The sequence below is a fragment of the Globicephala melas genome, chromosome 15, assembly GCF_963455315.2.
Source record: "Globicephala melas chromosome 15, mGloMel1.2, whole genome shotgun sequence".
NCBI lineage: Eukaryota > Metazoa > Chordata > Mammalia > Artiodactyla > Delphinidae > Globicephala > Globicephala melas.
The window spans coordinates 82,027,231-82,053,459 of NC_083328.1; the positions used below are offsets into that span (position 1 = coordinate 82,027,231).

The window sequence follows — 26,229 nt, forward strand, 5'->3', positions numbered from 1 at the left end:
GTGTATGTACTCCTGGGTCTGGCTTCTTTCATTCAACATGGGCTGTAGTATTCACATTCATTCTCACTGCTCTATCGTATTCGACTGTGTGAATAAACTACTGTTTATCCATTCTGCATTGATAAGCGTTGGGTTGTCTCCAGATTTTTGCCATTACGAATGTACCACAACAAACATTCTTACACGTGTCTTCGGTGCCCGTATACAGATTTCTGCTGGACATATACCAGGGAGTGGAGTTACTGAGTCATGGAAGAGCGCTATATTTGTAGATTGGTTTATTCATTTTTGCTTCAGTAGATGCAGTTTTCCTAACGTGGCATATCACTAGAACTCCCACCCACAGCGTATAAGAATTGCAGTTGCGCAGCATCCTTGCCAGCACGTGATATATTCTTCTCCATTTTAGCTGTTCTTGCAGGGTGTAGTGGTATCATACGGTGGAATTTGCATTTTCCTATTCGATGTGTTTTTTAGTCCATATCCCCCAGTGTTACAGTACATACACCCACAGCTAGAGCTGCGTGTGTGGGGAGATGAAGGAGGATGATGCGAGGTATGGCGGGGACCCCCAAACCCAGCGTCAACTCCCAGGTCCTTTATCTGGCTACTGGAGAAGATAGACCAGAAAAGGCCATAGATGAAGTTGAAAGGTGAACCAAAACGTTGGTGGGGGGCGCGGTGGGGGGAATGTTTGCCGCATATATGATGGAATGGATTACTATCTAAGTCTGCTAAGAGTGTCCAGAACCACCCTCAAAAAAGGAAATAAAAGGACCCATTACATGAAAAGACAACTCACAAGAAAGAAAATACACATGGCAAATTAACAGGTTAAAGAGGATAATCTACACTAATGCACATCCAAACCAGTGAACTACTCTTCGGCCTGTTGGTGAGAGGGAAGCACACCAAGCCCTCTGTGGGGGGGACCCCTCCCTTGGTCCCCATCTAAAGGCATCGCCGCCTGAAGATACTGTAGAAGGATTCACACAAAGAATAGTCTTTGCAGCCTTGCTTATAACTTCTGGAAAAGGAGCATAAAGGAAACAAAACTGTCACATACAAATTAACATGGAAAGGTGTGCCCGATATATTGTTGAGTGAAAAAGAAGATCAGGGTGTGTGTAGAGTATGAGTCTATTTGTATAAAACAAATTATGCACGTACACACACTTATATGTGTGCATGCTTGCAAAATCTCCTCCCTGAGGAGAGAGGCTTGGTTACAGAGCTGTTAACTTTTTTTCACTTTCTGCTTTATCTGTACTTCTATAGTTTTAAAACTTTTTTACTGCATGTTAGGTGTGGATTTTTTCTTATTAAAAAAAAAATCATGGGGACTTCCCTGGTGGTGCAGTGGTGAAGATTCCATGCTCCCAATGCAGGGGGCCAAGGTTCGATCCCTGGTCCAGGAGCTAGATCCCACATGCATGCCACAACTAAGAGTTCACATGCCACAACTAAGGAGCCCGCCTGCCGCAACTAAGACCCGACACAACCAAATAAATAAATAAATAAATATTCTTTTTGAAAAGTCATGAACTCCTGCACCCTAATTCACTCTTCAGATTCTTCATGAAAACTGGCTCAATACATACACTGAAGTTGCATTGCTCTTATTTTTCCTTTTTAAAACACACACACAGGGACTTACCTGATGGCGCAGTGGTTAAGAATCCGCCTGCCAATGCAGGGGACACGGGTTCGAGCCCTGGTCCGGGAAGATCCCACATGCCGTGAAGCTACTAAGCCCGTGGGCCACAACTACTGAGCCTGCGCTCTAGAGTCTGCGAGCCACAACTACGGAGCCCATGTGCCGCAACTACTGAAGCCCGCGCGGCTGGAGCCCATGCTCCACGAGAAGAGAAGCCACGGCAATGAGAAGCCCATGCACCGCAACAAAGAGTAGCCCCCACTCGCTGCAACTAGAGAAAGCCCATGTGCAGCAACGAAGACCCAATGCAGTCAAAAATAAATAAATTAAATAAATTAAAATAAATTGTAAACAAATAAAATAAAACACACACACACACTCCTTCAATTTGGTTAGAAGGTAAAAAGCTTAGAGCCGGATTGGGGCAAGTGTTTAGAAGTTTACAGTCCACATTTATTCTGATATCTTTTCAAGCTGCCCTAAATCCACCTAGAAGAAAGGGTGGTGGGGAGAGTATAAATAAATATATGTTAAGAAAAAGAATATTAGACTGACTGTCACCTGTCAAAATAGTACCATTACAGAAGCCAGTCTCACTTATAGATGCCAAGAAAAAGAGAAGACTGTCAAAAGGGAAGAAACAAATTAGCACACACCCGAAACAAACAGGGATGTTTTAAATGCAGACACAAAACAACTGGGCTTTATTTTTCCACAAGCAACTGGCTGTTGCCTTACAGCGTATAAGAACTAAATCATGGACCCAGGTTTCTAAGCAACCTTAATGTTTATTGCAGATTTTTTTTCCCCTTTAGAACTTAAGAACAAGATTTCCATTAAGATGGCATATTATAAAAATAAACTGCAAAGCCTTTAAAATTTTCCAGTTGTTTGGCTTATAATAACACTAGCCAAAAACATGATTCTCCACTGAAAATGTCAGTGTTGGTTGGGAAGTCAAGCATCGTCAGCCTCCTAGGATTTACCAAGAGTATTAAATTATCAGTTCTCTTTATACCCTTTCTGAGAGACTGCTGGAGATTGTAAGGGAGAAGAAAGGAAGAAAAGACTTCACAGCTAACACCTTGTCAAAATGAATCACTGTGTTAGTAATGATTTTAATCAGACCTCTGGTCACTTAGATTTTTTATTTTCAGCGTAACCTTTCAGCATCTTGCAGGAAACAATGTAAGAACGCAGAGATCACCTTTTAAGATGTGTTCATAAAGCTGATTTATATAGCCACAGGTATCACTGTTAAAGGGGTGGGAGACAGGACAAGAGGATCAGAATTCTCTTTATTAATACACAGTGTAGAATATTATCACCTTCAGGCCTCTGTTAAATAAAATATATGGAAAACATAATGGGAAAGCTACCAAGGCTCCACTCCATTAGAGAAAGGTCACTTTTAAGAAGAAAACTGTAGGCTTGTGAATGTAAGTGTGAGGTTAATGTACAGTATTAGGGCACAGAGTCCATACCCAGGGTATACTATCATCAACATTAGAATTTCAATCAGCTGCCCCAGCGATGGGGTCAGGTCACATCTTCTTTGCATATAAATGGAACACATCATAGTTTTTGAAAAAAGTGAAAAAAAAACAAGGAAAAAAACAGATGCTACAGCAATGACATAGGAGATCTTTACCACCAGGGTGATAGGAGGTCTGAATCACCGGTTATGAATACACGGGGCCATCAAATCGTAAAAGATCCCACTGAGAATGTTTTAAATTTTATCTTTATGCTTTTTGTGTCCAATGTGATAACCTCACGTTAGAGAAGTAGGATCTCCGTGGGTTTTCTTTTCCTGGTTTTAAGTTACTTCTCCCCAAACGCATCTCCTTCTGAATGTAATAGGAGATGGGAACGTGGGTAGATAAGCAGCAGGTTTTATAAATGGGCCGTTAGCAACCTCGCGGTGCCGAAAGGACAGCCTCTTACGGTACAAATATGGAGATGATTATTGTGTGAAACAAATCACCACCGCCACCACCCCAAAAAAAAAAAATCTCAGCCACCTTGAGTGGAAGACCAGCCTGGAAAGGCTCCTTGGCATGAGCTGGATTAAAATGATGTACAAGCTTAAGGGATCCAGTAATCTTGAAGAGATGTGGTAAAATGACATTTTCTTGGGCTCTTCTCTGAACTGAATGACTCCAGGCTCATTTTTCGAAGGGGGCTCCAAGGCCAACCAGAAGACATTTAGTATTTTGCTGACTCAGTGACTGCCTGAACTTTGGCTACCTCCTCTGCAAGTCAACGTGTGATTTTATTTGCTAAATGATAATGATGCCGACTTCATGGGGCTACTGTGAACCGCTAATGATGGCAAGCCGTCAAGCTCTATAAATCAATATTATTAATCGCACCAATAATAAACATACAAGTTCCATTATTAGCCCTAGCATCCGACAGCCTGTTACAAAACCACACACATTGAGTACCTGCTTTTCTTCACCAGGGTTCCTTTGGGGACTTCTTTCTTGTTTCTATATTACAGGCTAAAAAATATAAGAGTTTGTCTTTGTTTTTCATAATGCTGTAGTTTAAATAAAAATACACCCACACATGCCTGTGAGTACACACACAAACACAAAACGAAGCAAAGGCAGTGACTTAAATTGCAAAGTACCATGAGAAAAAGACAAAAGATGTCTTGCAGCCGCAGCAGCAGAATAGCACGGGATGAGAAGGGTTTGCACCAGAGAACTCTGAGGCTTGGGGTGAGGCGGTAGGGGATGGACAAGAACAGCTGAAGGGGCAGAGTGCCTGTGCCCATGGGCACTGCTGCCTACAGCCGTGGCGAGACAAATGCCACCCCTTCCCCTCCCAGGTACCAGCTTTCAGAGGCTGATCCATCATCATTTATCACTTGTATCGTCAAATGTTAAAACACTCCTGCCACCGCAAAGACCTACGTCTCAGACACGGAGAAATAAATAGATGAAAGATCACGACAGGGTTTTATGACCCCTGTCACACACCATGCGTTATCACAACACAAATACGTTAGGACCTCACGAGGGAATTAATCTTCTGAGAGATAAAGCTGGTTCTTTGTGATACCTTTCCCATGGGAGGAAAAACTGCGGTGTCTACTACATGCCCCTTTTTCTAATCGCTACGAATGAAGAATCGCTTGCTTTTATTGAACAAAAGATGGGGGGATGGGGGATGCCTTCACCAAGTTACAAACTGATGATGAAGGGCCAGTTTTTAATGTCCTGTTTCCTGGGTGTGCCGTATTTGGGGTGAGAGGGATTTACCTATGCGATGAACTCATTTCCTTCACAATGTACCAAAAAAACTCTCCCTGCAATAAGTAAAATCTCCAGGAACAGAACAGCTCCCAAGCCCACACAGCATACAAGCCTCCCAGACGCAACACAAGAGACCGGGAGAGCTGTCTGCAATGCCACCCTCGTGGTCATAGCTAATATTTTATTGAGGAATTACTATGTGCCAGGCACAGGGCACTAAGAACTTCACTTGCATTCATTCATTGCATCCTCCCCAAACCTTAGAGAGGGAAACTTTGATTATTCTCCACGTTACAGATGAGGCGTGGGCAGGGAAGGAAAAGCAGCTCCTGGCAGCCGGGAGCTGGCCTGGCACTCACAGCTGGTCCTGATGTCCTCTCTCCTGTTGAACGGAATTCCACAGGGCACCAGCATCCCACAGGGCCACTCCGTGACCAGGGTGGGTCGAGACAATAACAAGACCCCTCTGTCATCCTTCTGAGCCCAGACAAAACAAGGACGTTGTCCAAACCCCCCAAACTGACCTCTCCCAGCTAATCTGAGTGATGGGTAGGCTACTGCGTTGCCAGTTGGTTACAGCTGTAAGCTGCCTCTGGTCTGCCCTCCCTTGCATCTAACCCAGAGTGAAACCCTCCCTCATCTCGCTCCCTTCGGGTGTTCTGAGCTACCTCCTCTGCACTGCAGTGAGCAATGACGCCCCCTCAGTCCGCTGCAGCTGTGTCCCGGGGCATTGGCTGGAGGGCATTGCCCACAGCTTAGGAACCTGCCGCGGGGTGGGGGGGGGGGGAGGTCACACACCTAGTACATCTCAGAGCTGCTAAACTGGTCTGTGGCCCAGGCAGCAGCCTCCACCACCCAGATAGGGTGAGCAAGGCCTTTCCCAGCGTGAGATGATGGGGTCTGCTGCAGCTGTTCGGATTTCCTGAGAACACTGCGTTTGCTTTATATAGTGTGATCGCTTGTTTTTGTTTCCCCGCGCCCAGACAGAAATGCAAAGTCCTGACAGTCACTTGAAAATCTGTGGCCCTAAGCATTCCTGGGAGCAGGACACAGGAACGTGGAAGTGGAGAAAACAAATCTTAAAACACCTCCGCTGCAACACCTGCCCCTCCCTCCCTCTCACCAGCACTCTCTCCTGCCAACCCCTCCCGCCCTCCAACCCTGGGCCCTCCCGGGCCCTGCTGGGCGGGCTCTGCCACTGAGTTCTGGGGGGTCGTGTCGCAGGGGACTCCTCTTCTTCTGAGCCTGGTGTCTGGGACTGCAGCAAGGAGTCTATTCTCACAGGGCCCTGGGGGTGGCCAGTGGGTCAGAAAGACAGCGGACGTGGGGGGACTCGAAGCTGCATTCTCAGAGCAAGCGGAGTTTTTAATCAGATCAGTAAAAACTGCCATTTTCTATTGACGGCTTCCTTCACTGGTGGCTTTTTTTTCTTTTTTTTAATGTACTAATGTCATCTATTTGGGGTGGCTTGGGAAAGAGGCCCATAGAGATGACCTGGAGGGTCCAACACCTCCAGCCCCTGCCACCCCGTGGCAGGGCCACTGGAGGCTCTGTCTTGCTTGGCTTTGTCTCCGGCTGGGCCTGGACGAGGGGTCTGCGTGTCTTTTGTCCCTCGGTCCCCACGCTCGGGTGGTGTGCCCCCTCCGTGAGGGAAGGCCACTCACACGGTGGAAAATCACTCGGGCTTGGGGAAAAGCGAGGTTTGCAAATTACACACACACACACACACACACACACACACAAACTTGCAAACGCACAAATGGAGGTGTCCCCTGTCCCCTGAACACCCCCCGACAAACTGGAAATGATCTATGGGGCCGCTATCAGCTCTCCCCACAAGGAGAGCAGGCTTACCCCATCTCATCAAACACGCGTCACGTAGCGCCTCTCCTCACACCGCCGGGGTGGGGGGGGGAAACAGGGAGGTAAATATGCCTTCCTAACCCCTAAGGAGCTTGGAATCTAATTATCTTCTAGAGATCCTTTGGGGATCTGCTTAATAAATCAATGCCAATGATTTGTAATTAGAATATCAATTATTTGTATGCGAATGTGGCCTTCTGGGTGCTTGGGGACGAGGCCTAAGGATGGAAAAGACTCTCCCCACCCCACCTTCAAATTCTTAATTACATTATTTCGTTCATGCATCAGACATGTATTGAGCGCAGAGATGGGGACCACAAATCCATCCCCCCGCAGGTCGCTCCCAGTCAGGAATGACGAACCAAGGGAGCTCAGGGCAGCAGGGAGAGCTTGCTCCTGGGCGGGGAAGGGAGAAAGCATCCGTCTCCTTCCCCTGAGCAGGGAGCCCTTCCCGAGCCCTCCTGCCTGAGCCTGGAGGGCCCCCCTCTTTGGACAAGGGTTAGGCCACCTCGGGCCACACGAGTGCACCCCTGTTTGCAAAGAAGTGGGGTGGTTCTGAGTCCATGACCCTCCACCTCCATCTGGGCCGGTTTGGAGCTGCTGGGTCCATGTGGGTTTTAACACAGCGTATGTGTGAGCTGGTCCTGAAATTTCAATACCTGGTGACCCTGGATCCTCTTCCCTCCCTCCCTCCCTCCTCTACTGATTGCTGTGCTTGGAGGCTTCGCTAGGAGCTCACATCCAGCGGGATCCTTATGAAGCTTGTGTCCTAGTGGGGAGAGGGGCCGCATATAAATAGATCAGTAAGTCCACGTTGACAAGCGCTGGGAAGGAACAGCCTGGCTTAGAAGCTGGTGTCAGGGAAGCCTCACAGAGCGGGCTTCTCAGGCGGGTGTCCCGTCCAGCTCACACCCACCCGCCTTTGGACCTCCAGCGCCCACCACTCCCCTCCCGAGGTTCGTTTTCGCCTGTGCGCACGTGTCTCCACATGTGACCGGGACCTAGCCTGGTGCTCCGTGCGCAGCAGGCGGTCAGGAAGTGGTCGAATGACGGTGACGGTGTCAGGTGGCCCTGGGAAGGCCCCCGCAGGAGAGGGAACAGCCAGTGGGAAGGGCCTCAGGCAGGGCCACGGGATTCTGTGGTCGTCCCCCAGTCCCTCACTGTGGCCTCCACTTCTGAGAAACGCACCCCACCCTCACCCCTGTGGTCCCTTTCATCCACGTCCGTGTCCTCCAGCTCCAGTTTCTCACTCCTCTTGGGAGAGTGTTTAAACCTCCCTGTGCCTTGGTTCCCTCAGCTTCAAACTGGAGAAAGTGATGTTATCACTCATCGTTTTGAGAATGTCGGAGAAACCCGTGCCTCTCAGGATGGTCATGTGGCACTTGGTCCTCGGAGGCTACAGTTGATGGTGACATCACTCCAACCCCCAGTCAGCTTCCAGAGCATCTCTGTGAAAAATAAACTGGCTAAATGCAGCGTGGTATCCTGGACTGGATCCGGTGAAAGGACATTTGTGGAAACACTGGTGACGTCCAAAAGCAGTCTGGAGTTTACAATGATAAACGTTCCAATGTTGTGTAACGTTCCACAGTTGTGTAAAATGATGTAAAATGATAACATTGGGAAACATTGGGAAAACTGGGTAAGGAGCAGACAAACCTCTTTGTGCTACTTTTTGCAACTTCTCAGTAAGTCTAAAATTGTTGCAAAATTAAAAGTGTACTTAAAAACAATACATTTTTGTTTTTGCTTTGAGCATTTTATTTATTTTTAAGGCTTTCTAACTATTGGAATGGTTTTATTTATGTATTTATTTTATTAAAGTATGGTTGTGCTATACAGTAGGTCCTTGTTGTTTATCTATTTTAGGTATAGTAGTGTGTATATGTTAATCCCAAACTCCTAAATTATCCCTCCCCCTCTTCTCCTTTGGTAACCATAAGTTTGTTTTCTATGTCTGTGGGTCTCTTTCTGAAAAACAATGCATTTTATATGTATAACTGAATCACTTTGCTGTACACCTGAAACACTGTAAATCAACTATATTTCAATTAAAAATAAATAAGTAAAACAATACATTTAAAAAAGAAAAATGAAAAAAAATTTAACAAAATGAAACAAACCAACAAAACAAAGAACCAATGCATTTGGTCATGTTACTCATCTGGATAGGACATCCTCTAGGATAGCCAAGGGTGACACCTAGACTCTATAGCACAACGGAAGGCCCATCACCCTGGCCCTTGCTGGTACGCTTCTCAGTGCTTTGGTCTCCTCGTCTGTAAAGTGGGGCTAGGTCACCCTCCTGACATGGTGACGATTAAACAAGTTAATATAAACAAAGCACTTGGGGCAGTATCTGGCCCACACATACACACTCAATACATGGGAAGTAGAGGTCCTGGGAGATGAAGGTCGAAGATGCTATGTTGCTGGCTTTGAAGATGGAGGAAGGGGCAAGAAGCCAAGGTCTGTGGCCAACCTCCAGGAGCTGGAAAAGGCAAGGAGCCTGCAGATGGATTTTAGCCTCGTAAGACCCGTTTCAAACTGCTGACCTCCAGAACTGTAAGATAATAAATATGTGCTTTTTTAAAAATTATTATTATTTTTTATCTATCGATCAATTTTGGCTGCGCCAGGTCTTCGCTGTAGCATGTTTAGTTGCGGCATGTGGGATCTTTAGCTGTGGCATGCAGACTTCTTAGTTGCGGCAGGCAGACTCTTAGTTGCGGCATGCATGTGGGATCTAGTTCCCCAACCAGGGATCGAACCCAGGTCCCCTTCATTGGAAGCGCAGAGTCTTACCCACTGGACCACCAGGGAAGTCCCGTGTGCTGTTTTAAGCCACACTTTTGTGGTCATTTGTTACAGCACTATAGGAAACAAATACGTATGCTAACCTACTGCCTGACACAGAGCAGGAGCTAAATAAATTTAAGAAAGTTTTATTACTCCTTGCCTTTCCCCAGAGAGGCCCTGGCAGGCCGTGTACCCCAGGGCCTTTGCATTTGCTATTCCTCTACTTGGAGAACTCTTCCTTCTCTTTTCTGTCTGGCAAGATCTTTCCTACTGTTTTCCCAAGATTATTCTCTAATACCCTATGAGCTTTTAAGTTTTCTCCCAGTCCCCAGAGTAAAGTTCATTGTCTCTTGGTCTCTTTCTTCTTGACTCCCCTCACTAGACAGTAAGGTCCTTTGTAGCCAAGGTTAAATCTATCCACTGCAGGATGCTGATGCAGTGGATCCTGGGAAATGCTGCTTGGATGAGTGAATGAATGAAAGAGAGAACGAGTGAGTGACTGACTGAGGCCAGGAAGGATGGGTGGGATTTGGACAGCCATGGGTGGCGGCATTTCCGAAGCAGGGAAGGGGGTGAGACACCAGTTCAACAAAGCCACCCATTTCTTCAATGTGCTTCAACCTTATGCATTCTGGTTATCAAAGAATTTGAGGGTCAGAGAGCAACAGTAACTGATTGCACTATAGAGAATGCCAATTTAGGTATTTGAAAATCCAATAATAATATTTTAAATAAACTTTTAAATTTAGAATAGATTTGGAGTTACAAAAAATTTGCAAAGCCCGGGGGGAGGGATAAAATAGGGATTTGGGATTAACATATACACACTTCTGTATATAAAATAGATAAACAACAAGGACCTGCTGTAGAGCACAGGGAACTATACTCAATATCTTAAAATAACCTATAAGGGAAAAGAATCTAAAAAAGAATATGTATATGTATAACTGAATCACTTTGCCATATACCTGAAACTAACACAACATTGTAAATCAACTATATTTCAATAAAAATTCTTTTAAAAAGAAAAGTTGCAAGGATAGTAAAGAGAGTGTCTATGTGCCCAGCACCCAGTCTCCTCTATCTCTAACGTCTTCCATGTGATACGGTTTGTCACAACTAATGAACCACTATTCATGTGATGACCATGTTACTGTTAACTGAAGTCCATATTTTATACAGATTTCCTTGGCTTTCCCTGATGCCCCTTTTCTGTTCCAAGACCCCACCTAAGACACCACGTGACATTTAATCATCACATCTCCTGAGGCTTCTCTGGGCTGTGACAGTTTCTAAGACTTTCCTTGTTTTTGATGACCTTGACAGTTTCAGGAGTGCTGCTCAGGTATTTTGTAGGACGTCCCTCAGTTTGGGTTTTTCCAATGTTTTCCTTGTGATTAGACTGGAACTGTGGGCTTCTGCGGGGGGGGGGGGGAATACCACAGGTGAATTGCCTGTGCCTGAGGTGAATTGCCCTTCTCATCACATCGTATCAAGGGTCCATGCTCCCACCATGACTCATCATTGATCACCTGGCTGGGGTACCATTCGCCAGGTCTCTCTTCATAGAGTTACTATTTCCCTACTTTCCATCTTGTACTCTTTGGAAAGAAGTCACTAAACATAGCCGTCACTCAGGGGGTGGGGGGTTATTTCCCACCTCTTTGAGGGAGGAATAGCTCACATAAATTATTTGGAATTCTTCTGTCTTTTCTACTCTATTTACTCAATAAATGATTCATATCAGTATGGACTCATGGATATTTATTTTACTCTTCAGGTTATAATCCAATACTATGCTATTGATCGCTGTTGCTTGAACTGTTCCATTGGGAACTCTTTCACTGGCTCCTGTGTCCCTTTGACATACCACCTCGTTTTGTCTTTTGAGCACTTCCTTATTTCCAGGCACTCTAAGATGCTCCAGGTCCATTTCATATGTTCCATGCTCCCTTCTTAGAATCAGCCATTTTTCTGTGGCATCCTGGTTCCATTTATTGGGAATGATATTAGAAACTGAGATCTGAGAGCTGGGTGCAATGAAAATATTTTAACATGATAAAATAGATAAACGACAAGGACCTACTGTATGGCACAGGTAAATATATATGTGTGTGTGTGTATATATATATATAATATATATATAAAATATATATTTTATATATATAATATATATATTATATATATATAACTGAATCACTTTGCCAACACCAGAAACTAACACAACATTGTAAATCAACTATACTTCAACAAAAAGTTGTTTGTTTTGGAAAAACAAGATAAGAAAGTATTTTAACATGAAAACTCTCTTCATGAGACTCCTATTTCTGCCAGTATGGAGGAGGATTGGATATTCTGCGTGACCCTCCCAATCAAAACAACTCGCGTTCTAAGAGCATTGAGCAGCTGGAACCGGGGTGCTCTGATGCCAAAAAAGAAAGGGAGAATGAAACCCTCGTTGAGAAGCCGAGTCCTGGAGCTGGGTTCTGTCCTGGAAAATTGAAGTTGTGAGCATGATTTTCTCAGTCTTTTGGGTATCATAGGATGAAAGACAAAGTTCAGGGCCCATCCCAGGTGGGGAGTCTAGCAGGGGCCTTCAACGTACAGTCAGCTGAAAATACTGCCCCCAGCTCCAAAGGGAAGGGAAAAGGCCATTTCCTCCGAGATTCGTGAAAACAGGGCAACTTGCCAAAGGTTTGAGCTTACCCTGGCTGGTGCCCATCCCTGCCTCCTACCTGGCAGAAGACTGGATATTCCACAAACGGCGCAACGATGTTTCCTGCCCCATGTGCTCTACTAGGACCTTGCCACACCCCCATCCGGAAGTAGAGTCTCTGTCCCCTCCCTTTGAACCTGGACAGGCCTCTTGACTGCCTCGAAGGATAGAATGCAGTGCATAAGTGGCCCTGGGTGACTTCTGACACCAGTTTACAAAAGGTGACACAGCCTCTACCTGGCTCACCTGTTCTCTGTTTCTCTCTCCCTCTCTCAGTGTAACTGAGCAGGACCCTATGGGGCCTTCCCAGACCAGGACCTGACCCTCTGCTCCCTGCCATGCCCTCCACCTGCCTTTTGTCTGTAGAAAAACTTTAGAAAAAGAATAAATTTAATCAGAGAAGTGAGGAAATGCAGAAAGAAAGGAAAACAGTCAATCAAGACAAAATAATAACGTTTAGCTGTTAAACAAAGTCAAGGACCTTTGGTTCCTCCTCAAGGGCTAGAGGTAATATTTTGAGCCACGTCCTGTGAGCTGTTTTGTAGATTCTGAAACCCCCACCAGGTGGAAGAAGTTAACTGTATGCTGCCCACAAGCATGGAGACCCCAGACCAGTTAGACCCAGAAGGTTGATGATGTTGACTCCCGATTACCTCACCACCAGCCAATCAGAAGAAAGTCCACGAGCTGATCACACACCCCACAACCCCTCTCCCTCACCCCGTCTTTAAAACCTTTCCCTGAAAGCCCTTGGGGAGTTTGGGTCTTCTAAGCGCTGTCTGCCTGGACTCTTTGTTGGCGCCCTGTATTAAATGTCGCACTTTCCTTCACCACGACCCAGTGTCAGTAGGTGGGCTTTACTGCGTGCAGGCAAGTGGACCCAAATTGGGCTCAGTAACATCAGGACACTGGCTTTCAAGCCCTGAGCTGCCATGTAGAAAGTCCTGTCCCCTGCAGCCTCCATGTGGAGGGACTATGTGGGCAAATGTGAAGTCAGAGGGCAGTGGCCATGGAGCCCCAGGTGTTCCAGCTGCTGAGACCTCCTGGCCAGGTGCCGGACGTGTGAGCATGTGAGCCTTCCTGTGATTCCAGCCTGTAGAATGGGGACTTTGGACTTGGCCAAATCAAGGTCTGGCCTTTGTCCAGCCTTCTGGGGGGTGATCTCTGGACCCTTGGGATTTTGTGACTGATAGGAGTATCTGTTTGCCTGAGGGTCATACTGGATAGTCTTCACAATGTGATATAGGGCACCGGAGTGGGGAGGTGCATATGCAGATAGCCTGAGAAAGGGGACTGGCCATGCCAGAAAGAGCAACAGTGTGACTTAGGGTCACATGATATCAGTTGAACCTGGAGACTGAAACAGCCCTATGGGCAATTGGTGGACCAATTGTGCCTATGTAATGGAGCCCCAATAAAAACTCTGGAACTCTGGACACAGAAGCTCAGGTGAGCTTCCCTGGCTGCTGATGCTCTGTACACATTGTCACACATGGACCCTGAAGAGTAACACTTCCCAACCCTGCAGGGAGAGGGCAACGGGAGCTCCACGTTTAGAATCCTCTGCCACATGTGCTTCCTCACTTGGCCGATGCGAATCTGTGTCCTTTTCCTGTAATCAACCATAACCATGAGTCCTTTTCCTGTAATAAACCATAACCATGAGCACACCAGCTTTCATGAGTTCTGTGAGTCCCGCTATTGAATTGTCACACCTGAGGGTGATTTTAGGAGCACCGCCTCCCCTGACACTGGCCATTGGTGTCTGAAATGAGGGCCGTCTCAGGGGCCATGCCCTCTAACTATGCAGCTGGTTCTAAACTCCCTGCACAGCCTCAGCCCTTCTCTTCCTGTCGCCCCATGAGAGGCCAGGCACACCCCCCGCCCATGCGTGCGAGGGAGACTGACAGTGTGTGACGTCTGAAGCCACTGGGCTTTGGAGTGATTAGCTACGTGGTGATGGGTGATGGCAACACCAGACCTCAAAAGGTTCCCATAAGTAAGGTGGAAGATCATAAAACACACAAGGAAACAGGACGCCCTGAGCCAGCAGTTAACAACAGCATTGAAACTGCACACACTTCAGCTACTGAGAAAGTTGTAAACAGTCTTCAGTGTTTAAAGAAATCAAAGAGGGTGTGGGGATTAGGAAGCCATTTCCCCTCGGCTCTAAACCAACCCTCTGCTCTCTGCTCTGAGGTGCTGGAGCTGGAGCCCTGTCCACTCATTTCTCCTCAGGCAGCTGCTTTCCTGTCAGGTTCCCTCAGTACAGGCGCTTGAGGAAGACCCAAAGGCAGGAGGGCTGAGAAGGGGGTCTTGCTCCTCCTGTCTGCTGCGTGCTCCTGTCACTGTCACCTCAGCAGCCACCCTCCACCTGGCAGCAGCCTGCTCCTTTCTGGGGGGTGATCCCAAAAGCATGCTCACTGCATCCCCTCAGAGGCCCCAGCACTGGCCAGTCTGCTCCCACTTGCACAAGCCTCTCCTCTGAGTTCCTGGGGTCTAATGCCCCGACACCTTGCCTGTGTTCCCCTGCCCCCAGCCCCACTACCCTCGCGATACCTCGGCGTCTTCCTCTTCTGGCTTTACAGTTCCCCCTTACCTGATTAACCATTTCCTCATACTAAATTATCTTTGTCAAAATAATGGGTGTAGTTTCTTCTTTCCTGGCTGGACCTTGACCGATAGAGTACTTTGTACCAACAGTGGTCCCAGGAAACAGACCCTCGAAGAGGGGATTCTGGGGCTGACTTAGCCACATCCTCATGCTTGACCGTGGTGCCCATGGGGTGTGGAACAGAGGCAAGGGTGTGCTAGGCTCGGACCAGCTCGCAGAAGCCAACGGTGCATCTCTTTTAACTCTGTGTTCCGCGGTGTTCCATAGGTGGCTTAAAATCGGTCATGGTGGGAGCGTTTGTGTCACAGAAATCTGCCCAAACTACAAATCAGTTATTGTTATCCCAGAGAGTCAGTTTACCATCCAGCGTGCGTTACGAGTAATCTACGAGTAATATGCAGTGGCATCACTGCTACTTGCCTTCACATCTGCATCTGACTGTGATGTAGTGCCCACAGCAGCAAGGGCCCGGGAGAGCCGAGTGGCTGCTACCCCTGACATGGCAGTGATGACCACGGGACTGTGTGTGTGGGGGTGGGTGGCTGCATTTGGGTTCCTGGAGCTTTTCTTTTTTTTTTTTTTGGCCACATGACTTGTGGGATCTTAGTTCTCTGGCCAGGGATTGAACCTGGGCCCTTGGCAGTGAGAGTGAGGAGTCCTAACCACTGTGGCCAGGGAACTCCCTCCTGGAACTGTTATGGAAAGTAAATGATAAGCTCTTTAACCTCTCAGCTTAAGTCACGGTTGGAAAGCCAGAGAGATTCTACAGAGCCCCAAAATAATCCTTTATTTCTTGCAGCTATAGGTTTTCGACCTTGCTGAAAATCATAGCCCAGATTTAATTGGTCAGGTTGCAGAATTACAACATAAATGGAATCCATAGATTTTCCAGAATCTCAGGCAGTACATTTAGATGTTTACTTTGTCTGGCTGAGAGATGACCAGAAGCACAGATGTACACTGACCCCTGGGGAGTGGGTGGCCAGGAACAGATACAGCAGAACCGGATTTCGTGAGAAGGAGGTGTGGGGAGGGGTGAGGTGGATGCCTCCCAGGATGAGCTCAGTGTGAAGATATTTCCAGTGTCCCATGTGAATGCCCACCCAAGGGCATCAGTGACTCAGTAATAATCCACTGGACAGGGTGACAAATTCTGGGCCAGCCCTGCCATTGCTTGTACACTGAGTTTACTTTAAAGTGTTCATGGCAGCAGGTGTGGAAGCTCTGCATGGGCCCAAGAACATGGACTTCCCCTCATCAAGCTGATCTGGCCACTGCCACTGCCTAAAGTGACAACAGTGGAGACCAACACTAAAACCCCAATACGGCACCATTCCCTGTGTGGAGGGGGGCCTGGAACCAATATTAGAGACCTGCCAATGGGATCCTTAGTTGTATAAAGGCACAAAATAGAACTTATTTTTATTTTATTTTATTTTATTTTATTTAACATCTTTATTGGGGTATAATTGCTTTACAATGGTGTGTTAGTTTCTGCTTTATAACAAAGTGAATCAGTCATACATAAACATATGTTCCCATATGTCTTCCCTCTTACGTCTCCCTCCCTCCCACCCTCCCTATCCCACCCCTCCAGGCTGTCACAAAGCACCGAGCCAATATCCCTGTGCCATGCGGCTGCTTCCCACTAGCTATCTACCTTACTACGTTTGTTAGTGTGTATATGCCCATGACTCTCTCTCGCCCTGTCACAGCTCACCCTTCCCCCTCCCCATAACCTCAAGTCTGTTCTCTAGGAGGTCTGCGCAAAATAGAACTTAGAGGCTTAAAAAAAAATAACTGAAATGAAAAACTCCTGAAATAGGTTTATCGGCAGTCTAAGGGAAAATTACTGAGTGGAAGAGACATCTGAAGAAATGTCCACAATACGGGACACAGAGATGAGAGATGAAGCTGTGACAGAGAGGCAAAGAGACACGGAGAACGGTGATTTTATGTCGCCTTTGGGAAACAACCTGCAGTTTGAAGAATACTGGTTGAATAAACTACTAGTCAGACTTCTGGGAGAAAAGAGTGAGAGGATGGACTAAAGTAACATTTAAAAGAGACATTGTCACACATGCTCCAACATGGGTGAATCTTGAAGACATTATGCTAAGTGAAATAAGCCAGACACAAAAGGACAAATACTGTACAATTCCACTTACTTAGAGTAGTCACATTCATAGAGACTGAAAGTAGAATGGTGATTACCAGGGGCTGTGGGGAGGGGGAATAGGGACTTGTTGTTTTCTGGGTATGGAGTTCTAGCTGCAAGATGAAAAGAGTTCTGGAGGTGGATGGCGGTCATGGTTGCACGATAATGCGAATGTATTCAATATCATTGAACTGTACCGTTAAAATGACTAAGATAGTAGATTATATGCTATGTGTATTTACAACAATTTAAAAAATTTTAAAAAATATTGTTTGAGAATTTTCCAGAACGATGAAAGATACAAGTCAACAAATTCAGAAACCCTCGGGAATTCAAGCAGGATAAATGCTATAGACCGAACATTTGTATCCTCCCCAAAATTCATATGCTGAAACCCAATTCCTGAATGATGGTATTAAGGACCTGTGGTCTTTGGGGTGATAAGGTCATGAGCGGGGAGACCTCATGAATAGGATTTGTGCCCTTATAAAAGAGACCCCAGAGAACAAGAAAATAGCTGACTATGAACCGAAAGTGGGCTCTTACCTGGTACAGAATTTGCTGGTGATTTGATCTTGAATTTCCCAGGCTCCAGAACTGTGAGAAATAAATGTTGTTATTTAAGCCATCCAGTCTATATGGTATTTTGTTAAAGCAGCCTGAATGGGCTAAGACAATAAATTAAAAGATACATCGTGATAAAACTGCAGAACCCCAGAACAACAGGAAAAAACTTTTTTTTTATATTTTAAAAAATTTATTTATTTAATTTATTTATTTATTGGCTGTGTTGGGTCTTCGTTGCTGCACGTGGGCTTTCTCTAGTTGTGGTGAGTGAGGGCTACTCTTAGTTGCGGTACACGGGCTTCTCATTGTCATGGCTTCTCTTGTTGCAGAGCATGGGCTCTCTAGGTGCTCAGGCTTCAGTAGTTGTGGCTCATGGGCTCTAGAGCGCAGGCTCAGTAGTTGTGGCGCATGGGCTTAGTTGCTCCGCGGCATGTGGAACCTTCCCAGACCGGGGCTTGAACCCGTGTGCCCTGCATTGGCAGGTGGATTCTTAACCACTGAGCCACCAGGGAAGCCCCAAACGGATTATTTTTGAAGGAATAATGAGGAGATTGTCATCTGAAACCTCAGCAGTAACAACGAAAGCTGGAAGTCAGTGGCGGCATCCTCACAGCCCTGAGAGAGAACAATTATCCCTCTAGTAAACCAGCCAAAATACCTTGCAAGAACAAGGGAAAAATAAAGTAATTTTCAGATGAACAAAAACCGATAGCATTTGCTGCAACGAACTCACTGAAATAGAGTTTAGAGGCTCTATTTCAGGCACGAGGAAAGTGATCCTGGTTGTAAGTTCTGAGACGCAAGAAGAAAAGATGAGTAAAGAAACTGGTAACTGTGTGGTTGAGTGTAAACCAACATTGACTATATAAACAATTTAGTAATGACTCACTGGTGAAAAAGGAAAAGATTAAAATATACTATAATTAAGGCATATAATTTATGGGATGGGTGATTAAAGTATGCCTAAGTGCTTTTATTTTCAGGGAGCAAAGTAAAGAGTGATCACTAAAACAACATAAATAGAGTATATAAGAGGAAGAAAAGTGGAATGAGGAAAAAAAAAGTCAGCCCTAAAGAAGCAAAAAGGAAAGAAAAAACAGTCATGACAAATAGAAGGCGCAAAATAAGACTGTAGAAATAAATCCATATATATCATAAATATAATAAGTATAAATCGACCAAATGCTGTAGTTAAAAGACAAAGATTTTCTTTAAAAAACCCTTTTTCTTATGAAGAATTCCAAGCATACTGAAAAGTGGGAAAAATAGTACAAAGAATCCCCATATGCCTGCCATGTAGGGTCCGTGTTAGCTATTTGCTGTGTTTCATCTATATGTGAAAAGGAGAATATTAATACATATTTTATGTAGTAAACATTACATAACGAAGTAAAATTTAAATGTCAATAATGAGGTGAAGTGTTCACTTTTGAGGCCAAGCAGATATGGGGTCTCAGTAACTTTTTTTTTAAAAATTAATTATTTATTATTTTTGGCTGTCAGGTCTTTGTTGCTTGCGGCGAGCAGGGGCTACTCTTCATTGCAGTGCGTGGGCTTCTCATCGCAGTGGCTTCTCTTGTTGCAGAGCATGGTCTCTAGGCACACAGGATCAGTAGTCTGGCTCGTGGGCTCTAGAGCACTGGCTCAGTAGCTGTGGCTCACCGGTTTAGTTGCTCTGTGGCATGTGGGATCTTCCCGGCCCAGGGCTCCAACCCGTGTACCCTGCATTGGTAGGTGAATTCTTTTTTTTTTTTTTTTTCTCTTTTTTAGAGGTGGGGCGGGGGGATGAGGTCAGAGAAACTGGCAGAAACCAGGTCTCACAGAGCCTCAAGGCCATGGAAGGCTTTGGAATTTATTCTAAGTGAGATGAGTGACATTGGGGGTTTAAGCAGGGGCATGACACCATTGGACTTAGAGTTTTTTTTTTTTTAAAGGGAATTCCTTTATTTTTATTATTTATTTATTTATTTATTTATTTATTTATGTATTTATGTATTTATGGCTGTGTTGGGTCTTCGTTTCTGTACGAGGGCTTTCTCTAGTTGTGGCAAGCGGGAGCCACTCTTCATCGCGGCGCGCGGGCCTCTCACTATTGCAGCCTGTCTTGTTGCGGAGCACAAGCTCCAGACACGCAGGCTCAGTAGTTGTGGCTCACGGGCCTAGTTGCTCCGCGGCATGTGGGATCTTCCTAGACCAGGGCTCGAACCCGTGTCCCCTGCATTGGCAGGCAGATTCTCAACCACTGCGCCACTAGGGAAGCCCGGTAGGCGAATTCTTAACCACTGTACCACCAGGGAAGTCCAGGGGTCTCAGTAATTTTTAATCATGTACTTTTTTTGTGCAGTTATTTATTCAAAGGCTGCCTCTCCTATGGGCTCTAGTGAGAGGGTGGGAACCAGGTCAGTATTTCTGATCATTGTATTTCTAAATATTTGTTGCATTTAGTAGCACAGGATTCAGCACAGTGCTTGTTTACATAGTAAACATTTAATGTAGGGTAGCTTTTATTTATTATAATTGATGCTGTTGTTATCCAAAGCGTTCAGCAAAGTGGCACAAAATAAGCAAGCAATAATTGGTAGCTTACTAAATTTATATTTATTGTTTACCATACGTCATCGTGCCTAGCACATATCATTCACCCATAAACATCATGTTTATAATAAGAATAAATAGTACTTTCATTATTCAAAATCTCTAAGTGCCTGGCACCACATTAGCAGGGGAAAGTGGAAGTTCATTCTTATTAATTATTATTATTGAGTAAAGCACTTAACACAAAGCCTGGCCCCCACGGGCCCTGAAAAAATAATCTTCAGGGGGACGGTCCTCAATTCTGGGCGTCCCCCACCCGCCCCTCCCCCGGGCCTGCGCAACGCCCCACCCCCTGCCGTCCGGCAGCCCCGCCCCCGCGGCAAGCGCCGCGCCTGCGCATTGCCCGATAGGGGCTCGGCGCGCCCAGCTCTCCACCGCCCGAGCGCGCGCCGGGCCGTGGCGGCCGGCTTGCTGCGTGCGTGCGTGCGTCTCTGCGTGCGTGCGTGCGTGCCGTGCGCTCGCTGCGCACCGCGGCCTCGCCCTTGCCCTCCGCCCCTGCGCCTGCACCGCGTAGGCCGCCCCCCGGCGCGCACCCCTGAGGCGACCCCCGCCCGCGCCCCGGCTGGCCCCCGCCATTCCAAATTTAAAGGGGGCGCAGCATTCACGCCTTCCGGCCCAGGTGACCTCTCAGGGGTCTCCCCGCCCGAGGTGTTCCGCCGCCGAGGAACATGGCGAAGGTGGAGCAGGTCCTGAGCCTCGAGCCGCAACACGAGCTCAAATTCCGAGGTAAGCCCGGAGGCCCGCCGCCCCGCGCCCCCGCTCCGGCCCACGCTCCGGGGGGCCCGGCGGCGCGGTGGTGACGTCGGCCCCCCGGCCGCGGCGCCCGCCCGCCCGCCCGCGCTTCTCGGGCCCCGAGGGCCGGGCGTCCGGCGCGGGAGTCCAGGGCCTGCTCCTCCGCAGCCTCCCGCGCCTCGCCCTCAGGACAGTCGCCTCGTTGCCGCTGTGGCCGTTCCTGTCCCGAATGCGGCCTCCTCACTGAGTGTGGGCCCCGGCGGCCGCCTGTGCCGAGAAGGCTCAGGTCCTGGGTCAGAGGTCGCCTCTCGCTGGCCGGCCACCCCGCCGTGGACCCCTGCGGCCGTCCCCTGTCGCGAACTGCTCGTGGCAGCTCGGCACTTACCACTCCCTGAAAGGACCACTTTACGCACTTGTGTACCATGTCTGTATGTTAGGAGGGAAGCTCCATGAGGACAGGACTTTGTCACGTCTCTGCTTTATGCCCCGCATGCCTTAGGAGCCTAATAAGTACCTGTTGAGCAAATGAACGAAGGGGACGTCCGCAGAAGTTCCCACGGGGTGCGTGGCCCAGCTTTCCTTCTCCCGCCTTTCTCGTGCCCGTTGCTCGTGTCTCTGCAGCCGTGCGGGGCTGTCAGGACGGCGAGATCTTTTTTGTCCCCGGAGGCGCCTGGGACTGGAGCCCGAGGAAGCCCAGGGGGCCACATGTGTTTGTGGCGAGCCAGAGCCCCTTGAAATGTGTACCTTTATTTTTAATCTTTTCCCCCTACCTTCTCCAGCAAAATATTAGAGCCGGGGGATTTCTTCTGACTTGGTCATTCCTTCTTTCCAAAGGGACTGAGTAACTGTGTAGCAGACGTTGCTTGGCCCTTGAGAGATATGAACGGACAAGACAGACAGGACCGCTGCTCTCATGAAGCTTACCTTGTAGGGAGGGGCGACAAGCCAGCACATGAGAGTGTTTCAGGTAGTGGTAAGTGCTGTGAAGGGAATAAGACAGGCTGGCATGATGCGAGTGTGCTTGCATTGGACGGCAGGTCACCGCTGTGTCGCCAGCACTTGGCCTAGGGTAGCTGCTCGATAGATGTTTGTGGCATTGGAATGCCTGCTGGCCACAAGGCACCCCACTTTAAATGTACCGGCAGGAGGTAGTGTCCGGTAACTGACCCAAAGTTACTCAGTTGGCAAATGGCACACTTGAACCCAGATTTCAGAGTTCACACTTGAACGGTTATGCTATCCGACCCCTGGGAAATACTCCAGTGCTGTGGCTGTCACTTAGCCTCCCAGGTGAACAGTCTCCAGATTGTCACATTTGGAAGTGACTCCAAATGTACAAACAACTGAAGGTTTTCAGTTAAAACAAACAAACACCCCAAAAACCTAACGTGGATTATAATTCCACAACCGTGCTATAGCTTATGTGATGTTCTCATCACCCGCCTGAGAAAGGAATCCAGGTAACTCAATTGAACATGGAGGATGATGGTTTCCACTTGAGTTGTCTGAAGTTCTCTACCCTGGAAGCCTGGCTTAGCTACTCCTGGGAATTGGCACGTTCATTCATTTAGTCCACAGACATTTCAGTGCCTGCTCCATGTGTCAGGTAGCAGGAGAAGATGAGGCACATCACATGTAGGCCCCTGCTGTCCCTCAACCCCCCACCCCAGAACTTAGGTGTAGGGAAGACAGCAGATGACAGAATCAGCCAGAGCAGTGCAGTGATACAAGGTAGTCCAGAGTACTCTTGAGAGCACTGAGGAGGTCAGCTCCGGAAGGAGGTGTCATTTGAGCAGAGTTTAAAGGTCGAATGGAAGCAGGTGAAAAGGAGAAATGGTTGGGGAGCCTGTCAGGTGGAGGAAATTGCATGTACAGAGGCACGAAGACTGAGATGATTGGGCTCCTTTGGGATGCCAGTAGTGTTTCGGAATGACAGTGACAGAGCATTTGTTGGGGTCACGAGGCAAAGGAGGAGATGAGGCTGTCTAGTAGACAGGAGCCAGTTCGTCTAAGGCCTCCGTGCACAGGCACAGCCAGTGTCCAAGTTCATATTGTGTTGTGTCTCCTCGGCTAGTTCTTCCTTGATTGATCCCCTGCAACCTTAACCCCACCCCTAGTACATACACTCCTCTAATGTGATGTCATAGAAAGAGGCACTAATTGGAGAAAATTAAAGTTTTTGTCCCAGTTCTTTTACTTAGTGATGTTTGACCTTGGGCTGGCCGCTTTGCTCCCCAGAGCCTGGGATTACTCTTTACTCCGTGGGAATGGCGCTCATATCTCCCTTGCCTCGTGCAGAAGGTTTTGTTGGTGTTGTGGCTGTTCAGCTGCTTTGCACATGTGCAGCATTATGCAGAGATTGGTTGTATTTACGCTACTGGCTTCATCATTCCAACTCCTCTACCTGAAAGGTACGGCAAAGAAGAGTGATCTGTCTCTGGCCCAGGGTTGACCAAAGTAATGATGGCCAAAGTCACTGGATATTTTTGCTAGGGAAGTGGTCCAGGAAAGTTACGGTGTCAGATTGTTGAAGGCTGTTGGCTTGTGGCTTCAGAAGAGGCATCTGCAGGCATATGTATGTAAACCACCTTATGATTTGTTTGTTGGTTAGTGTTAAACTGAGGACTAAGATTGTGAAATCAGAACAGAGGCTCAGTACCCTGTTTTGCTATATAGACAGCATTCGTTTCAGGATGCGAACTGGCACATTTCACTGGTGTCTTCCAGATGGCTTGGGGTGATGATGCTGACTTCATACGGTTCACTTAGATGAATCAAACTCGTAAGCTAACTTTGCTTAAGAAGATAATAATTAAAATGCTTGTCATCCAGAGGAAAAAAATTAGTCATCTTTTAAGTGCAGCCTAAAATGATATGGGGTTGTATATGTTGGATATATTTTCGTCTTGGGCATTTTGTGTGATTCTTTTGAAGTTAAGCATGTTGCAGAAGAAAAGAGGACACAGAGTTACAGGACCTCGTTCAGTCTTACTTTTTTTTTTTTTTTCCCGTACGCGGGCCTCTCACTGTTGTGGCCTCTCCCATTGCGGAGCACAGGCTCCGGACGCGCAGGCTCAGCGGCCATGGCTCACGGGCCCAGCCGCTCCACGGCATGTGGGATCCTCCCGGACCGGGGCACGAACCCGTGTCCCCTGCATCGGCAGGCGGACTCTCAACCACTGCGCCACCAGGGAAGCCCTCGTTCAGTCTTATAGAAAGTGCCCCGCTGCACTGTGTTAAGTGTCAAAAGGAGAAGGATTCCTGGCCTCCTGAAAGAAGCATGACGCTGTGACATTTGCCTTGGTGACACAGTAGGATCTGTTTGGATTGGGGACACCTTTCTGAACGAGTTAAGCGCTTCTAAAACCTGTGAGGTGTGTGCTTTGCATCGTTGCTCTTTCTGTTGCTCTTACCTCTTCCGAGGCCAGATCATTTTCTTTTTCACTCTGAGGTCCCACTTGTTGCCCAGCTCAATGAGAACTTTTTCAGTGAGTCACTTCAGGGCATTTTGTATCTCTTTTCTTTTCTCCTCCTCTCCCCCTTCCATTGATTCCATCCATGGTGAGCAGTATGTCTTGTATTTTCTTGGTCATTGCCCAGGACTCTTAATCCTTCTTCACATTCTAGCATTCTCCCGCATCTCGTGATACTGTCACCTGAGAATGGTCAGTTAACCGTCCTCATGAGCTGATTAGTTAAGATTTAAACCTGCTGTGGACCCATTACTTTTGCTTTATTGTGTGACTAAACCAGTGGCCTTCTAGAAGTCTCAGGTAGTCCTGCTGTTGGTCAGTGTGGGTCACAGGTGGGGTAGCACCACTGGATTGGTGTGGTTGATTACCACTTTGGGGTGGAAATAGGAACTTGGGTAGATAGGTTAGGGACAGTCTCTTTTGTATAAGGAAAGCGTGCTTAGAATCATTAGTTCACCCTCTTAAGTTAACGTGTAGTTTAGTATTTAGGAAGCTAAAAAATATAACACCTTGTAGATATAGTCTGTTCAATGCAGTAATTATCTTTCAGATGCTAATTACAGCATTAATTCTCTAGTTTTAGCATAGCACTGATTTCCTTAACATTTCATGATCACATAGAGCGGACTGTGTTTTACAGCACAACAAAATGTCAGCAGTGTGCTTAAGATTCTTTATGGTAGTGGTTTAAATCCATCCTGAATAGATCATCTTCATTTATTTAATTATTAACCAGCTTGCTTATAAGAAGCAAGTGGCACTAAACTTACCAACCTTTAGTCAAACTTAAATCTTCATAGATTGTGAAGTAAAAGTTAACTTACTTTTACCCACTTATTTACTTCTCTTCTTCACAATTAACTCCTTAAGGAAGAAATGGATAGTTCTCGGCTATGTGCTTACATGGTGATAGTTCCTTGTGTGTGGTTGTAACATGAACACAGTTTTCTTCATGATAAACCTGGTAGCTTTGCATCCAAGTGTGGATTTATTAAAATAATTAGTCTGAATTGATGCTTATTAAAGAGGTGAACTCTTAAACATTATTAACACTGTCTTTTATTTATTAAAATTATATAGCATCTTTCCTTCCAGTGCTGAAGGCAAAATACTGAGAACTTTGACCCTGTAATATTACCACTAAGTTGCTGAAAATGAGGGGAGGAATCAAGGGAGTAAACTACATTGGTTATACTCATATACTACCCTTAGGCTTGATTTTTAGAACCTGAAACTTGAATTTTTACATAAGGAATTATCTCCAAGATTGCTTCATATATCTCCCACTTGTATTTGAAAAATTTGCCGTCTGAAGGATGACCATGGTTTGGAACAAATGAGCATAGCTTTCAGCAAGATGACAAGAAAGACCAACACAAAGAGCGCTGAGTTCCATTAGTCAAGACAGGGTTGCCATTGAGTGTCTTTAATAAAATAAAATAAAAGCCTTCTGAGCAGTTATTTTGCACTGGGGATTGTGTTAAAAACAAAGTTGCATTATGGCTTCCAGGCTTGCCTCCTCCTTTTCTATCATTCTAGGCCCCCCTCTCTAGGCTGTCATCAGCGTAGCATATCCAGGATTGCTTTGGCCCTTGTTCGGTGGATGTGCACATTCTTTGAAGTTTTTACCTGACAGACCTAGGCTGCTAGCTTTACAAAAACAACAGTTGTTTAAACAGCTTCATTATGGGAACAAAATTACTGAAATTGACAATCATTTTAAGACGATTTTTAAAAATGCCAGTGTGGCAAAATAGTATCTCTAGAATATCTGCTTTTCAAAATGTTA

The 26,229-nt window shown here is 46.6% G+C and overlaps 1 protein-coding gene across 1 annotated transcript in view; it reads left to right on the forward strand.

Annotated features, from left to right (window-relative positions):
• The first annotated feature begins 20,687 nt into the window (after positions 1-20,687).
• The window catches only part of VAPB (VAMP associated protein B and C), a 54,102-nt gene continuing 48,560 nt past the window's right edge, over positions 20,688-26,229 (forward strand). The window contains exon 1 of the mRNA XM_030841455.3: positions 20,688-20,961. Coding sequence (XP_030697315.1) covers positions 20,904-20,961 — 58 coding nt within the window. The 5' untranslated portion in view covers positions 20,688-20,903. The remainder of the gene's footprint in view (positions 20,962-26,229) is intronic.